Source organism: Fistularia commersonii, chromosome 7 (assembly GCF_037954325.1).
Source record: "Fistularia commersonii isolate RoL2024-O1a breed Wild chromosome 7, RoL_Fcom_v1.0, whole genome shotgun sequence".
Taxonomy (NCBI): domain Eukaryota; kingdom Metazoa; phylum Chordata; class Actinopteri; order Syngnathiformes; family Fistulariidae; genus Fistularia; species Fistularia commersonii.
This window is the reverse complement of record NC_141290.1, coordinates 6,075,001-6,092,442: the sequence shown is the minus strand read 5'-3', so window position 1 is coordinate 6,092,442 and position 17,442 is coordinate 6,075,001. Positions and strand designations below refer to the sequence as shown.

The following is a 17,442-nucleotide window of genomic DNA, read 5'->3' as shown; positions in this document are numbered from 1 at the left end:
GCGACGGGTAGGAGGAGAGTGCCAGATCAGTGCTGTTTTTTTTTTTTCTGGAGGAGGATGCAAGGCTGGCCTGAGGAGAGCAGATGGCCCTCCAGCTCCTGCAGAGGACCCAGGAACTTTGGACGCCACAGATATCCAATGGTCTGGGTGTTTACACACACACACACACACACACACACTTTCACCGGCCTGTTTATTCAGCACATCGAAACAATGGGGTGGCAGTGAGATGTTCAAGGAGCAAATGGACCTGGTACGTCCCAAACATCAGCCTTCAAAAGGATGCCAATCAGGAGGCCCTTCAGTGGTCCTCCATATTTGTAGTTCTCTTGGCTTATAAATATGTGTGTATAAATGTATTTCCATACCTGCATATTTGTATACAAATATACATACATATTTAATGCACATGTATACCTGCATGTGCATCTATTTTTTGTGAATAATTACAAATATTTCATAATTTAATGAGTCAAGGAGGAGTCCATTAGTCAAATTAAATGGATTAAATCCAATTTTAAAGTGTGCACACATGCACACACATATATTTAATTTGTAGTTATTTTTGCTGTATGCATGTGTATGTATATATGTACTTATATATTTCCATACATTAAAACAGATACAGGAATATTTGTGTGTGTATACATATATATACATATATACAATATCTGTACACATACATACATATTTTGTACATAAGTATGTGTAAATATATATATATGTGTGTGGGTGAAAATTATGTAAAAATGTAAAAGGAAGTGTACACAAACACACACATGTACTTTGGCTGTATGCATATGTATGTGTGTGTGTGTGTGTATGTATGTATGTACAAACACACACTTCCAGGCTGCACTCCTCCTATTGTTAGAACTGGAAGCATTTCAGCAGCTCATTCATCAGATTCCAGCTTTCTATGCAGGATGTGTGGCGGTTTCTTAGAAAAGAAAATCAATCAATCAATAGTCCTGTTTCTGCCCGGTGATATTTGTCCGTTGTGTCGATCCCTCCCTTGGACATCCATCCGGTGTTTACGAGTGACTCATCCGCGACCATCCCATAAACGGCCCGAGAGAAAGGAGTGGGCGAGAGAGGACGGGAACGTATGGAGAGAGAGAACCGGGACGCGGGAGGCCTCGCGGAGAAGCGTTGCTCCGCATCGTGCGTTGCTCTGCAGCCCCGCCCGGATTGCCACTTCTTAATGCCAAACCTAATTATCCAACCAAAAGTCGCACAAGCTTGAGAACGGTGGCGTTGGAAAGCCCACCCAAGACAATTTGGGTTTAGGTCCGGTTTCCATCGGTCTATGTCATCCAGTTCTACAGATAAAGGATGTTAAGTATCACCACTTTGGCCATCATGGTTAAAAACCAGTATCAATGATCTATTTAATGGAGCACAAACTTGGTACCGGTACCAAAGGAAAGCTCACATTTACCAGAGTCCTAATCCAATGGTCCACTTCCTGGCACTCCCCTTTAAAACCTGCCTTAGCTACCTCCTGCGAGACCCTCCAGCATGTTTGGAAGGAATCCCATGGAGACCTCGTACACAGAAAGGTCCCCAGTGGGAATCCGACCTTCTTGCTACGATGTGGAGATGCTAACCGCTGTGCCACCGCAAGAAGGAATGGGATTAGACGTAACTGCATATAAATATATTGAATTTTTGAAAATGAAAAAAACAAAAACAAAATTCAAATTCAATCATTTATGACGGGGAACCGTCCTTCAAGTTTTCACAACAGCGACATGTGAGCGAAGCTGCCTTCCATCAAAAGGTCAAAGGTGATCCTTGTTTTTAATTTGAGCAGGAAAGAAAAACAAAACTCCAAAAGTAGTTACAAAACAGAGAACATGTCATGCTTGACTCACAGTAACAGGATCCTCCGCTAGGAAACATTATTTACATTTTTGCATTTTATTTGTATTTGTTAATGAGATCCTCTTCCGTGGAACCATCTTCAGCTCTCCATCCAAGGAAAGGCTTAAAACCTCCCTTTTTTTGAAAAAACTTATAGTTAGCGTTAGCTTAGCCTCGAGCTATGGTGCCATGAGTTTACTCTGCCATCCATGTGATGCTTTTGTGCACTCACGTCCCTTCATCAATGCACGGTAGCAACCCCATATCTTCTCCCGGGTCCTTGGGCAGGTTTCCAGGGGACGTGGGTTCATCTTCATGATCCACTCCTGATCCATCAGTTATATCTTCAAGGAATATTAAAGCTGTTATGGTACTATTTCAGGTATTAGCATGTAGCTTGCATTAGCAGTGAATCTGTGGCTCACAGCCCGGCTGGTCGAGGCAGAAGGCCGCCCACATGCAGCTGGGATCCGTCCCGAGGTCCCGTCCCCTCAAAGAAGCACTGTTTCCTCGCCGCCAAGTATTCAATCAAGTAAAGAGATGTAAAGTGAGCAGAAATGGCGATGGCAAACTTGTCGCGGTTTTTGGTTTCAGTGAATTGCCTCTAAAAACAACAACCAAAATGAATCCTCTAGGAAGCATAAGAAGGAACAAATAGTAGACATAGTTAATGCTGTAATAAAGGTGGAGACGAACACAACACCCAAATCAGGGGTTAGTGTTTCTTTTTTTTTTTTTTTGTCTTTCTTATAACAAAATGGCTAAAACTGCAGATTCTGCAGGGGCAGGGGTGTGACTCGCACGTCTCGAGAAACGCCCGTTCACTATTATTCGCTGTGCAGGTGTTTGGGACGACACGCTCGTCAGAAAGTATTTACATCTTACAAATATTATGCAGTCTGTAAGTCCGGGTCGGGTTTTAGGACCTGACTAGTCCTGCCTGTTGCCGTGCGCGAGGGGGATGACGTAGACGGAGATGTCGTCCCCGGAGCCTAGCCTGTCGCCGGGTATCCTCCAGCCTTGGTCCCTCAGAACGCCGCGGGCCCTCGTCACCAGGTCCCGGGCCGCCATCGTGTACCTGGCGGACAGCGGGGGACAAGGTCAAAGGTGACAAACCATGTGACCCCCTTGTTTTCATAACCTCCGTGCAGACGAGTGGCGGAAATGTCACCTATGGTGATGAAAAGCTAACTGCTAATTGCTATGCTAACGTGCTAGGCTAACGTCTTTCAGCCAACGCCACGCGCCAACTCGCCTGTGCTGGTCGTCGGGGTCGCAGTTAGCCAGGAAGCAGGTGATCGTCTCTGCCACTTCCTGATTGGAGAGCACGTCCCACAGGCCATCGGTTCCCAGAACCAGGACGTCGTCGGGACCATGTTGGTGCTGCTTCAGGGGGTAAACCCTGACCTGGAGGCAGGGGCGGGCCGTGAACGGGATCCCAAGGACTCCCAAGTCCAAGTGCACGTAAGAGTGCACGATCCGGACGGTGTCGGAGGGAGTGTGATATTTTTTTAAAACACCCCTGACCAGAGAAGACTTACCAGAGTTTATTTATTTATTTATTTTTTAATTTCTTATATGTTCCTTTGTTATGTTTCTAAACCAAAATTTTTTAAATTATTTTTTTTTATTATCTATAAAGATATAGTATAATGACATGCAAGCATGGCTAACACATGACCTTTAAGTATTCAATTTGAAAATTTCAAAATAAATCAATAATTCAGCCATTAATTACATTAACCAAATATTAGATTACGTAGGAGTCTAATTTTATGGACATTTGACTAATTGTCAGCCATATTTAATGCATGATGTTTGATTTTATGTGTGTGTGTGTGTGTGTGTGTGTGTGTGTGTGTGTGTGTGTGTGTCACGTATTCAATGTGAAATGTGAGAACCGTGCAGACAAAGGGGAGAACAGAAAGGCCCCCTGAGGGTATCCAACCAGAAACCTTCTTGCTGGGAGGCAGGAGCGCTAACTGCTGGGCCGCCGTGCTGCCCTTTAAGACTATTGAAGAAATAACAATAAAAATAATTAGTATTGTAATTATGGCTCCCGGGCTGTGATCCGCAACGCCAATCTATCTGCGGCTCATTGGACCAGATCCAGAGCGCCATGGAAACGACTCCTCGGCGAACGCAGCGCTTCCTCGGAGTTGTTTCTCCGCCACCCAAGTCGGGCGGACGTTAGCTGCGCGACGTACCTTACCGACGTTGTCACCCCGCTTGCAAGGAGGCTGAAACAATGAAACCTGTGGCCAAAGACGAATTATCGTAACTTTTGAAGAACTTCGGACAACCATTCGGCGTATAAACGCATATCGGTCTGCTCATAAGCAGGGCTGAGGTTCGGTCCACATCATTCCCAAACATTAGGATAAACAGAATGTCACGAAAGAATGAGAGAGTATCTGCAATTTTTTTGCTTCAAAATTTGAAGACAAAATGATTTTTTGATGAAAAAACATCTGGCGATATTGTTAAACCGATCTTTTCTTTTGACATTTCAATAAAAACCACAAAAATGATACCAAAAACAAGGGGCAAAATTAAAAAGATTGATTTAATTACCAGAATAGCCACCATTAGCCATGTAAACATTATACATGCTACCAATCCATTTTCTAATCAATTCTGGTGGCAAATTTTCCCACAATGAAGATTTTCTCTTTTAACTGAATATTTTTGGGGTGTCATTTCCTCAATTCATTTTTTAATAATCATTTTTAATATTAATTTGTCATGTATGTTTTTGAAGGAACAGTTCATTCCATATAAAGATTTTTATCATTTACCTGTTTACCTCCTTTACACTAACACAAAGGAAAAATTTGGACTTAGAGTTACTTCTGGGTAATGATTTTACTGGTAACGTAGGAGTGACGGAGGAGGTTGGAGTCCATCAGGGATCGATTCTGAGGCCCCTTTTTGTTTGTAGTATTGACGGACAGGCTGACAGATGAGGTTAGACGGGAATCTCCATGTTTGCAGATGATGTGATTTGCATTGAGAGCAGGGAATCATGAATGAGACGGAGTGGAAGGGTCAGGCTACAGGGAGTGGAGATGAAGAAGGCGGAGTTTAAGCAGCGAGAAGAAGCGCAGAAACGCTTTGGAGGAAAAGTGTGAGGGGTATTGTGGAGGAGATTTATGGACTCCTTTTTTTCTTCTCTGCTCCTTTTGCTGGTGAGCGTACTGACTTTGGCTACATGTCTCGCGCACGTAGAGGATTGTGCAGGAAATGGACGGACGGAGGTGACCTTACCAAACCCAGTTCCCAACGGTGGATACCGGCCGAAGGCCCGACTTACCGCGGATACTAAAGTTCAGATAATTCATGAACGTCATCATGCGTTTTCCATCGCTGGCGAAGTATTTAGCACGTTTTAGCAGGATTTTGTTATTTTTGAAACCTGAAGTGGGCGTGGCTAGTGCAGAAAAAGCAGAATTTTGTTGGAATGGTGGTTAGTTTTCAGGATGTAAGTATGAAGGCAACATGTCTACCAAGGCGTATAAAGACACTGGAGATTCTTGGAAAGAGGAAGTTCTTGCAAAAGATTATAAGAAGTTTGGCTTTTGCCGATTAGCGAAGGCCATCATTGTCGTTTCTGTTGGATTCCCAAAATGCTGAGCGCACCAGACATTTGGGCGGCGCCTACGAGGACTTCCCTGGAGGCGTGTAAAGGCCTTAACACCGTTTCTCTCTGTTTCAAACGTCTGATTCACCCAAAAATCAACTGATATATATGATGAGAATTCATGTCGGGAGGGTATGCTTCCAAATCCCAGCGCCGATAAATATAAAATCAAGGCCGCACGAATACGAAAAGCCATTTTCTGGTCATTAGCTGTGGGCGCTCTCACCAGGAGGCTGGGGTTATGAAGGGAAATAAGAGCACAGTCCCCTGCTAGGGAGTTGCATTTTGGGATTATGAATTATTAAGGGACGCTGATGTGTTTTTCTGCAGCCGCAGGTCATTCTTCCCCCGGCGCGGCGCGGGTGAAATATGAAAACGCTATCACGGACGTCCTTGATATTAATAAAACAATTATTATGCGCATTAGAAGGAGGACACGGCGGTTCTGGAGCCTTAAACGGGACCGGGGGGTCGGAAAGAGCTCGATTCGATTCCTCGTTTTCCCGAAAGCGTGACCGCGGGGTGAACGGACGGATTCGAGGCGACGGATCGGGACGAGCCTACCTCCGGGCAGCAGGAGAGGAAGGGCTTGATGAAGATGTTGGAGTCGTGCACTTTGAGGTCGTGGTCTCCGAGGCCCCTGGTGACGCCGATGGTTGCCAGCACTCGAGCCTGGCGAAGACATAAAGCCAAAACGAAAACACGAATCCAGGGGTTGTCCGAGTTCGTCCTTCGAATTCAAATTCACATGATAAATAATCCAGATGAGTGAATCTAAAAACTCCTAGATTTGTCCTAATTATAAATCGGAGGTTTCATGGTTGGATAGGCTCCGCCCCCTTTCCCTGACTGCAGGCGGAAACATCCGCACGCTCTGTCGCTCTGGAATTAATCTGAATTAAAACATCAAGCCGTCACCGGGGTAACGGGATTTACCTGTGTGTCTCATGTATAGGACTGGGACATTTGGAGGAAGGTTAAAGGCAACACACACACACACACACACACATACACGCTTAAAAATGGCCGTCGGCATTGGAGTGCAGGAAAGTGTGCTAACTGAAGCCGTTGAGCGGCGTGGGAGGAAGAGGAGGAGCCAAGCAGGGCGGCGGGGGGGCGGCGGGGGGGTGGAGGGGGGGATTCGGGGTGAGATGGCAGACAAACGGCCGGATCAGTATTCAGTGCAGATCCTACGGCGCCCTGGGATCGGCGGCTGAGCGTCGGGCTGCACGCCGCCCTTTGAAGTACTCCAAACCCCCCCCACGCCCCCGCCCTGCTCTATCAGGTCACCACATCCCCTGTCAATCAAGGGGGGGGTTCATGATTCTGTATGTGTGTGTGTGTGTGTGTGTGTGAGAATATATACATGTATCTATAGGACTGTCTCAGAAAATTAGAATATTGTGATAAAGTTCTTTATCTTCTGTAATGCAATTAAAAAAACAAAAATTACTTTTTCATGATATTCTAATAGTTTGAGATAGGATTTTTGAGTTTTCTTAAGATGTAAGACATAATCGGCAATATAAAAATAATAAAAGGGCTTGCGATATTTTTAATTGATTTGTAATGAATCCAGAATGTATGACATTTTTGTTTGTGTAATTGCATTACAGATAATAAAGAACTTTATCACAATATTCTAATTTTCTGAGACAGTCCTGTATTATATACATATATATATGTATATATATCTGTGTGTGTGTGTGTGTGTGTTTATATATATGTGTGTATACACACACACACACACACACACACACACACACACACATTTTCCTTATTCGTATTATTTACTTATATCCATTTATTGACTTTGGCAGGGGGAGGGAGAGGGAGAAACAGAAACAGATAGATAGATAGATAGATAGATAGATAGATAGATAGATAGATAGATAGATAGATAGATAGATAGATAGATAGATAGATAGATAGATAGATCGATAGATAGATAGATAGATGATAGATAGATAGATAGATAGATAGATAGATAGATAGATAGATAGATAGATAGATAGATAGATAGATAGATAGATAGATAGATAGATAGATAGATAGATAGATGGGGCAGGAGAGAGAATGAGATACTGTATGTACATATGTATATATGTGTGTGTGTGTGTGTGTGTGTGTGTGTGTGTGTGGGTACTGATCCCAGCCACGGTGCACGAGGCCGCTGCTCACCTTCTTTCCCTCGCCGTAGATGAGCGGGAACTTGAGGTCGGCGTCCTCCACCGTCTTGTACGCCCTGCGGGCGGACAGAGGACACCTTTCATTGTTTTCCATCTCCAGCAGTTCCCTGAGGAGCTGCTGCACGGTAACTGACAGCAGGACGGGAGGAGGAACCTCGCCGTTTCCTGAAGATTTAATGCACCTATCGGAACAACCCCCTACACACACACACACACAGTAATTAATCATTTACAAGCCTCAGGCTGGGACGGGATGGAGCCGTGTGTTTCCGTGGATACGCTCATCTACATCCTGAGATAAACATCTTCGACAGCACCACATAAAGACTTCTATCCATCCATCCAACACCTCAGCGGAGGAGGTGCTCAGAAAGCACCCTGAGATGGTTGGACGGAAGACGGATGGTGAAGATCCGGGTAGAAGGATGCCAACCAGCATGATCTCAGCCCCTTCCCCACTGGAGGAGCCGCAAACTTCACTTTCTAGAACCATCTTCTCTCGTTCTGGTTCCACCGGCTCGCAGAGGAACATAGCTTGTTAGCTAGAGGATGAAAACACTCCGACTAAGGTTGTTATTCCACGAATGCCGTGGGGAGGTTTCTGCCAACGTCCGGCTTCCTCTATAGCCAGAACCTCACATCTCATGGCGCTCGTACCTCATTGGGCAGGTTCCCAGGGGGCGGAGCTTGATCTATCGCGGCCGTCCCGCCAGATGTTAACCCTCATACTATGTTAAGGGTCAATTTGACCCATTTCACCCATTGACCCAATGGGTCAAATCGACCCTTAACATGATATGAGGGTTAAGATGAAGCCATTATTAGCATTGTTATCATTAGCATGATATGGTTCCTGCACCGGTAAAAGGCAGTGTTTCCTCACCGCCGTTTCCCCCGGACCCGCTCTACGTCTTCCTGCCGAAAAGTCTCTTATCACGCTTTTTTAAAATTTTTTATCCAAAACGAATCAAGTGGAACAATGACGGCGGGTCAAACGCGACGGGAGGGCGACGCGTACTCCGTTTGAAACCCGGAGAGCACGCTCCGGTTTCTGCTCCGGGGGATTCGGTTCAAAAGTCCTCCTTCATGGTCGGCACCGCGGGAGTCTGCAATGATCCCGATTTGACAGTTTTACAGCCGCTAAATTGGTCAGAGAGGTCTTTCTATTCAGGGCCCAAAACATGCAGCTCATAGTATTTCAAATGAGTGCAAATAAAATCGGAGTATAGCGGCTCTCGCTGCCAGGCCATTACCGTAGGGCGCATCTGATTTCTGTTTTCTTTCCCCCCACGCCGTCGGAAAAGTGTCTCGCCAGAAGAAGTTAGCTCGTAAGGAAGGAGAAAGAGGGGCGCGGCGGCGTCGCGCTTTTATTTCAGCGTCTTTTAAAACCTGACACCGGCAGGACGATTTTCCTGATGGAGGCGACGACCGCCGCAGGAACGGACACGGGTTTTGCGAGGTGAGGGCGCCGAGCTGGAGACTTACTTAACAAAATGGAGAAAAATATAGATTACTGTCAGCTGTTCACTTAGCATTTTGAGTTTTTAAACCCATCAAATATCCGGAACCATGCCAGCAGACAATTGTGACACTGGTGTGTCCCGCATTAGCTTAGCATTAGCTCAGAAACCGTACCGAATACGATAAAAACGGTCACTCGACCAGGGGAACTACGCGTCAGATGGAAAAGGATAATCGTAGCGAAGCTAATAATTATATGAGTTGATCTGCAGGGGAATGTCCTCATAGGCCCCGCCCACTAGCATGCTAAGCGCTAAGCGCTATGCATTGTCGGAATCTGACAGAAGCGACAACAGTGGGGTTGGAGTGTGGAGGCGGGTGCTGGTGTTGCACATTATTGTGCTACATTTCGTTCGCACTCCCGCCGGCATGGAGGTCGGACACTCGCACGGCGTGCAAGGCGCTAACAAAACCGGCGGTAGCGACTTTGGGGTTCGGTATACGAGGACATGCAGACAATGAGGGGCGGCGAGTTGTTCTGCAGTGTCCGATGGGTTTGCTGTCACGGGTTCGGGTGGTTGACCTCTCCAGTTGGTCTGTCTGTGGATCTGCGAATGTTCCTGTTACCAAGGCGACCAGTTGCCGCGTCCAAAGACATGTATATCATACGACATGCTTTCCACCTTCAGCAAAAGAAATGCAGGACTTTTTGCAGAACATAAAGGTTTTTCTCAGGCACATTATTCAATTTTTATATTTTTTTTGGTCCTGCTTTCACGTCCCTGCCTCTTCCTTGATATTTTCTCCACGCCATCGCTTATCCTCCTCACACCCTCATCCTCAGTCTCCACGACCTCTTATTGTACCTCTCTGCACTGCCGGATAAAGATTCCTTCTCCCCTTGTTCATACACACACACACACACACACACACACACAGGCAGATGCGGAATTGCCAAGGCCACTTCTTGGTCAATGCTTTTTATACCAACTCAGGCTAAATGGAAAAGAGCGAAGAAAGAATAACTGGAACGGGAAGCTCGAATTAATTCCACCCAGTGATAAATATTTTAGCTGCTGGACAGGGAGAGGCTTTCTGGGGTGATAAATAAAATAAAATAAAATAAAATGAAATAAAATAAAATAAAATAAAATAAAATAAAATAAAATAAAATAAAATAAAATAAAATAAAATAAAATAAAATAAAACAAAATAGCATAAAATAAAATACAATAAAATAAAATACAATAAAATAAGTTAAATAAAATAAGATAAAATAAAATACAATTTACAATCTTTAAAGCTACATCCGGCGGCAGAGAGAAACAGGGCTGAAAACACATCTTTTCCTTCGGGCTGCTCCCCGTGGACGTCACAGCCAATCACGTGCCTCCATCCGACCCACAGCCAATCACCTGCCTCCATTTACGCTCCTCTCACGCCAGCTACCTTCCTTTCCTTTTTCCCTCCATCCATGAAGCTCCTCTGGTCCAACCCCAGATCTTCTACTCAGATGTTAACCATCCCTCACCCAAATCCAAACCATCTCAGTGAGACTTTATCTCCAGACCATCTAACATGCGGCATCCTTCTGACGGACTGGTCCCTGGACCGTTGACCCTCGGAGCTTCGACTCCACCACCTTCTTCATCTCCCTGGAGCACCTGGTCTCTGCCTTCTTCCAACCAAACTTCATTCAGATGAACTCAAAATAAGACAAGAGCACTGCAGCTTCTTCAGGCATCTACCTGATAGTTATCTGAACTCATCACCATGGCGACCGCAGTTTCCTCCTCCGCTGACAGATCATAACAGATGAATGAAAAAAAAAAAAAAAATGCAACCAGGTTAAAGTCAAACGCCGGGAGTTGATGGAAAAATTCCCCGGTTCATTGGGAATCAGGATTTAAAAATGGGTTTATCTGCTAGCATCAGGAGCTAGCATGTTAGCATCAGCTACATCTACTCACCATCCCGACATGGTGAAGTCACGATACAGCATCCTTTTCCCCACCTCCCTCCTTTGCACCCTCCGCGGGAACTCCAGGTGCGTGAACTCGTTCCCCAGCAGGTGAGGCTGCATGTAGGCCTGGTGGATTCGGGTTAGCATTAGCGTTAGCCATCAGAGAGTAGGTGAGTGTTTTTCTTCTTCTTACCAGGAACTGAAGCCGCTGTCTTTCTGACTCCGGAGTGAACTCGGAGGACACGGGGACGACCTCCCCGGACCGGATGACGATCGCCCTGTGAGGAGGTGACGATGTTAAAGGATTCTAGGATTCGAGGAGTGAAATGAAATTTATAGAAAGCGGCTCTCAGGTTCGGTGGAATAAAAAGCAGCCTTGAAAAGCAGGACACAACACAACAATAGCAGCATCTCTGGGTTAGAGAAATAAAAATATGACCAAAAATATATAAATAACATCTCATAGAATAAATAGATAAACATGTGAAAGTGAAAAGTGGAAAAAAGAGGGTTTATTCCACTGTATTGTATGCGAGGTTCAAGTGACAAATTTAGTACGACGAGGGCTGTGGAGTAAAAACTTTTTCAATCTGTTGAAAAACATCTCAAAGAATAACTAGATAAATATGTGGAAAGAAAAAAGTCAAAAAAGTGGAAAAAAAAAAAAAAGCGGGGTTATTGCACTGTACTGTATGTGAGGTTCAAGTGTCAGGGTTATGACAAATTTAATGCCGTTCTGGAGTAAAAACAGTTTTTCAGTCTGTTTATTTGTGCGTTCGCCTCACCTGCTGTCCCCGGCGTTTCCCACATAGAGGTTCCCCAGCAAAAACACCACCGCCAGGGCCGTGCAGCCGCCCGAAATCTGATAGACGGCCCTCTCCTTGCCTATCTGGACGTCCTGCGCGTGAAAACAAAAGGCATCTCTGGTGAAGACGACCACATGGAAAACACCACACCCTCGATGGGTCACGGGATCATTGGCTTCCAAATATACAAATCCGTTGCCAGGAAAATGAGCGATGATGGGAAATGTTTTAAATAATTTCTACAACCCATTTAATCACAACATAAATGCATTGATTAATCATTGTTTGCGCCCGTAAACGTCGCCGTGCCGAAATCGACGGAGGCGGGTATGTAAATAGAAAACAGAAAGCCGATGAGCCTGCCGGTTATTAATTAGCCTGGATTCATTCGGCGCTCATTAAACCACAGAAAAAAACAAGCCGTTCGCCAGTTAATTAGACGATTAATTAACTTGCCGGCGTCTTCGGCAAAATAGTGACACGCTCTCCGACCAAACTGCTCACGTCTGGATTTAACCCCTTCACGCCTCTCAGGATAATGAAAAAGAAAAAGGCCTTCAAGTGGGATGAAGGATGCGGGCAAACACATCTGCTAGCATGATTCTTTAGTATGTCCCCCCGTGTGTGTGTGTGTGTGTGTGTGTGTGTGTGTGCTCCGCTTTGTCCTCCACCTTGGATCAATTATGGATCCCGAGAAGGCTGTCAATACTAATCCTTGACATATTCAATAGCTCTGGCTGCAGGGCCAACCCTTTAATAATGAAAGAATCCATATTTTACATCTACACCTTCCTGCAGAACAACACAACACGCACACACACACATTACTCTCAAACAGTGAATGTCATGTCAATGTGTGTGTTTTTTCTTCCTCCCAGAGCCTGAGCTCATCGGCGCCCCTCGGTGGATCTTGGTGATACTGCAGGAGGAGGCTTTCAATCCTTTTTCGGTTACTGTAAGTATTGGGGTGTGTTTGGTGCATGTGAATGGATTACTCATTTGCTGGTGGCCTTTGCAAATGCACACACACACACACACACAGAGGTCATACTGCACACTCACTTGCAAGCCCATCCACCAACACGAAGTTTGACTTTTAATTTAAGTGCAATGCTGGTTGACCCAATCCCAGCTGATGCTGGTCAGACACTGGAATTTACTATAATGATAATAATAATAACAATAATAATATTAAAAAATAATAAATATCTGTGTTCTTTTTTTAAATAATGCTCATTTTCAATGAGCAAATGTTCTACCTGTCCTGTTAATCCAAGGACTAGGCAAATGTCTAATTGTGTGTGTGTGTGTGTGTGTGTGTGTGTGTGTGTGTGTGTGTGTGTGTGCCAACGTTTGGGAAATAAAACCGGCGTTTGATGGGTACGTAATACATCTTATGTGGGGTTCCTCAGGGTTCCTCGCTAAATGACAGGGCGAACCTTTGACGGACGTGTCAAGGGTGGACCTGAACCCGCCACCCTGAGAAGGCGTTCTAGAAAACGAATGAACGATGACCGTCTTACAGGAATCCGCAGCGTTCGTCGAGCCGCAATCTGTGAATCCGAGTTCAGCGGCCAAAACCTGCGCTTCCTCCTGCAGCCTTCGGAGGTTTGTGCCAAATATGTCATTGCACGCTGCCCCCTAGTGGACACGGAGGGGAAGCATGTGGCATCCATGATGGAGAATGTGACAAAAAATAGTTTTCTTATTCTAATAAACCTTCTTACAGAAGGAAAATGCTTAAAATATTCATCTCAAATGTGAAAAAAAGTCAACGCGGCCTCATAAAGTGGTCATAACCCGAGTAGAGCGGTGACCTTTATCCCTCGGAAGCGAGGCGGTTGTTCTTTCCCAACGCCGCGGAGGGTAAACAAACAGTGGGCGTCCGAATCGAGGACGGCGACCTCCGACCTCCGACCTCATCCTGGGCGCCGCTGTTCAGGTCGGCTCTCAGAGAGGACAGATGAAGTTACCCGCTCAAATCTAACCAAACGATACAAACATCTAATTGGTGTTGAAAAAGAAAAAAAAAAACGCACTCTCAGTTAAATATTCAGGGACAGGGTTACTGCTGCGTTATCACACATGTGATTGTACGGAGGGTCATCAAAATTGCTATACTAATCGTATATTTGGACAGCTACTCGCTAAAACTACCATAATTTCACGACTATAAGGCGCACATAAAAGTCTTAGATTTTCTTCAAAATGTGCGGGGCGCCCTATAGTGCAATGCGCCCTGTGTGTGTTGTTGTAAGGCAGATGTAGTAGAGGACACCATGAGAACGTTGAAGGGGGAAGTGTGGGCGTGGATTGTATATAAAACCCGCGCCCTATAATCAGGTGCGCCTTATGTGTGTGTTAAATACAGTAATGGCAAACATAACTGACACTGCGCCTTTTAGTGCGGTGCGCCTTATGGTCGTGAAAATACGGTAGTTATTCTGCAGAGGACTCCCGGGCGGTTTTGTGTCCTACCATGTCTTTGAAGGCGTTTTCGATGGCGCCGATCACCAGGCTCTCGTGCGTCACCTTCTTCTCGGCGAAGAACCGGGCCGGCGCGCCGCTCGGCGAGCCCGGGGCGCCGGCGGCCCCGCGGAGCGACGTCGCTCTGGCGAGGCCGCGCTGGGACGGCGGGCCGGGTTGGTGGCCGAGGCACGTCGGGGGCTGGAGGTCGGGCGCGCAGAGGATCTCCAGCACCTCCTGAAGGTGCAGGGCGATGTGGTGGTGGAGGAGGCGGGCGGCCATAACGGCCGCCCCCGAACCGGCATGGCCGTCAAACAAGGCCCAGTAGTGGAAAGTCAGGTCTCCGGGGTCGTCCTGGAAACAGAGAAGAGACGTTTACGTGTCACACCGGCGTAGAGAGAGTGAGACAGAAAGGTCGTGGTCATTAGGGTAGCGCTAACGGTTACGTGCTAATAGCTCAAATGAGACGCAAGCAGGAGATGAAGCCACGCCCCCTGGGAATCTGACCAATACCTGAGGCTATCAGACTTTTTAATTCCTCTTCCCTCAGCCGCAGGGAATCTTCAATCTTCAATCTTTGTAGTTACAGTTAACAGTTAAGACAATTCATATTTCATTGTATTTCTTATTCTCCCTCCTTTCTACTATTATCTATTACTGTTATGTTTTTTACTTGAAACTCTGGCGCAACAATTTGCTTCGGGATCAATAAAGTTGTTCTCATCTCATCTCATCTCATCTCATCTCAATGAGAGCCCAGGACTCTCAATAAAGCATGAGCATTTCATTTTAAATGTATTTTATTTAGTTTGGCAATTTTTTTTTTCTCTTAAATGTAATTCTAATTACAAAATGATGGCATTAAAATGAAACATGGTTAGTTTAATTTCAATTAGGCTTTTTCTATTCTAACAACGAGGAGGGCTCAAAGTGATGTGGTGTATTTCCTTTGAAAGTGAACTTCAACCCGCCGTACGGGTTTTTTTTCAGAGTTTCGGCAGAGTTATCTCTTATTTTTTCATCTTCATTCAGCTCCCGCTGTTTCTTTCCCGAGGCAAACGGGTGCAAATGGCTCTTTGAGTGGTCGATGCTGCTGACCCCCGGGCTAGGCTAATGCTAACTATCCCCTTCTGAAAAAGGAAAGGCTTTAGACCAAAAATACCACCAAAACTGACTATCTGAACCGCTGCAACAGCTGCTCTCTCAGATCCTCCGTCAGTGTTCTCCCGTACGGTGCGAATAATCCAGTCGACGTTAGCGTGCAGCCTCTTTAAAAGAACACCTTATTCACGTGTTTCAAATGAGTCAAACAGCTTCTGGCGGAGCTAAAGAGAAATACGTCAAAGTTAATCTCAGTAAGCTTCAGTGTGACACGTGAGCAACATCATGTTTTCTTTACAGCAAAACTACAATCCAGGGAAAGTAATATTAGAAACCCCCGCATTTGTGACTGATTTTAAGTATTTGATATTAAACATGCACACTTTGAATATTATTCATTGAGATAAAACTGAAAAAAAAAACAAAAGCTCCCAACGTTTTGAGTCTGTAAATATATCCTAAGGTGGTAGAGCATGCGGAGATAGATGTACTGACTGACATATTGCAGTTTGTTTTTGGAGAATATGCCAGAAGAAGACAATCAATCATCTTCTTCCATCCATGAACCTCCTCTCTGGTTTTTCTCCAGACCTTCTGGCAGCTCCAACCTCGACATCCTTCAACCCAGATCTTCCCCATCCTTCTTCTGTCAATGTCCAAACCACCTAAGTGTGACTTCATCTCCAGAACATCTAACATGTGCCGTCCCTCTGACGGACTCCATCTTCTCCTCAGTGTCTCCTACGAGTGCACTTACCAGGTTGTCCCTGAGGCCCTGAGTTTCTCCATTGGGCAGCGAGGACCTCCTCCGCGTCCCCAGGGACCTCCTCTTGACCACCAGCACCTCGCAGGAGGCCTGGTCCTCGTTCACGGTGCTCTTGCCTGCGTTGATCACCCTGGAGACACGGAGGAGAACCGGACTGAGTTTATCTGCCTCCCATGGGGCGAGGAGGTCCGACACCGTCGTCCGAAAACCTTCAGGAAGCTCGGAGGAGACCCTCTAAGGCAGGGGTGTCGAACTCACTTTGGTTACATTCGGCCTAATTTGATGTCACGGGGGCCGGACCGGTAAAATCATTACCTAGGAGTTACACTCAGTCCAAATGTTTCCTTTGTTTTAGTGTAAACAGGAAAATTATAAAACTCTTCATATGTCACGAACTGTTCCTCTAAAAAAAACATGACAAATTAATTTTTTAAAATGAATATTAAAAAAGAATTGTTGAAATTACACCCCAAAAATATCGTTGAGTTAAAAGAGAAAATTTGGTACTGGAATTATTAGAAAATGGATTAGTAGCATGTATAATGTTTACAAGGCTAAAGGTGGCCATTCCCATTGTTAAATCAATCTTTTTAGTTTTGCCCATTTTTTTTTTTTTTTTTGTGATTTTTTTATAGAAATAAGAAAAGAAAAGATAATTTTAACAATGTCACTGGACGTTTTTTCATCAAAAAATCATTTTGTTTTCAAATTTTGAAGCAAAAAATATATTGCAGTTACTTTTTCATTTTTTCCTTGCCCGTTTTTTTTTTTATGAAACCCACTGTATAAAACCCCCAGATGCATGTGAGAAAAAACACACGGGTTGGACTAATGCAAAGATTTGATTTCAGCCAGGGGGCCACAAAATATTGTTCAGAGGGCCGCGAGTTTGAGATCCCTGCTCTAAGGTGCTCCAGACACTCCTTCCATGCTAGCAAACATTAGCATGGAAGGAAATCTGGAATTCTTCTCGAAATCTTGTCGCGTTAACTCGTCCCAGATGCTTCTTCAGTTCAGTTAAACATCTTTAAGAGAGCTTCACCAGAAAACTGGGATTATTCCCCTTTAATAGCACAGTGATAAATTAAAAATATCCCGTACTCTTAGGTTGAAGGGAGCCCTGGTTCACCCTGAGCGGTCAGACTGGAACAATTCTGATTGGTCACGGGAATGTTTGTCGCGCT

At 45.1% G+C, this 17,442-nt stretch overlaps 1 protein-coding gene across 2 annotated transcripts in view; it reads right to left on the bottom strand.

Moving 5' to 3' along the window:
- Positions 1–2,587: 2,587 nt before the first annotated feature.
- The window catches only part of ppm1h (protein phosphatase, Mg2+/Mn2+ dependent, 1H), a 20,105-nt gene continuing 5,250 nt past the window's right edge, over positions 2,588–17,442 (bottom strand). For both annotated transcript variants that reach the window (XM_086149355.1, XM_086149354.1), the window contains exons 2-10: positions 16,250–16,388; positions 14,404–14,745; positions 11,905–12,017; positions 11,313–11,397; positions 11,127–11,245; positions 7,688–7,751; positions 6,071–6,178; positions 3,122–3,273; positions 2,588–2,944 (exon numbers count right to left, since the gene is read on the bottom strand). In XM_086149355.1, coding sequence (XP_086005481.1) covers positions 2,797–2,944; positions 3,122–3,273; positions 6,071–6,178; positions 7,688–7,751; positions 11,127–11,245; positions 11,313–11,397; positions 11,905–12,017; positions 14,404–14,745; positions 16,250–16,388 — 1,270 coding nt within the window. In that variant the 3' untranslated portion in view covers positions 2,588–2,796. The remainder of the gene's footprint in view (positions 2,945–3,121; positions 3,274–6,070; positions 6,179–7,687; positions 7,752–11,126; positions 11,246–11,312; positions 11,398–11,904; positions 12,018–14,403; positions 14,746–16,249; positions 16,389–17,442) is intronic.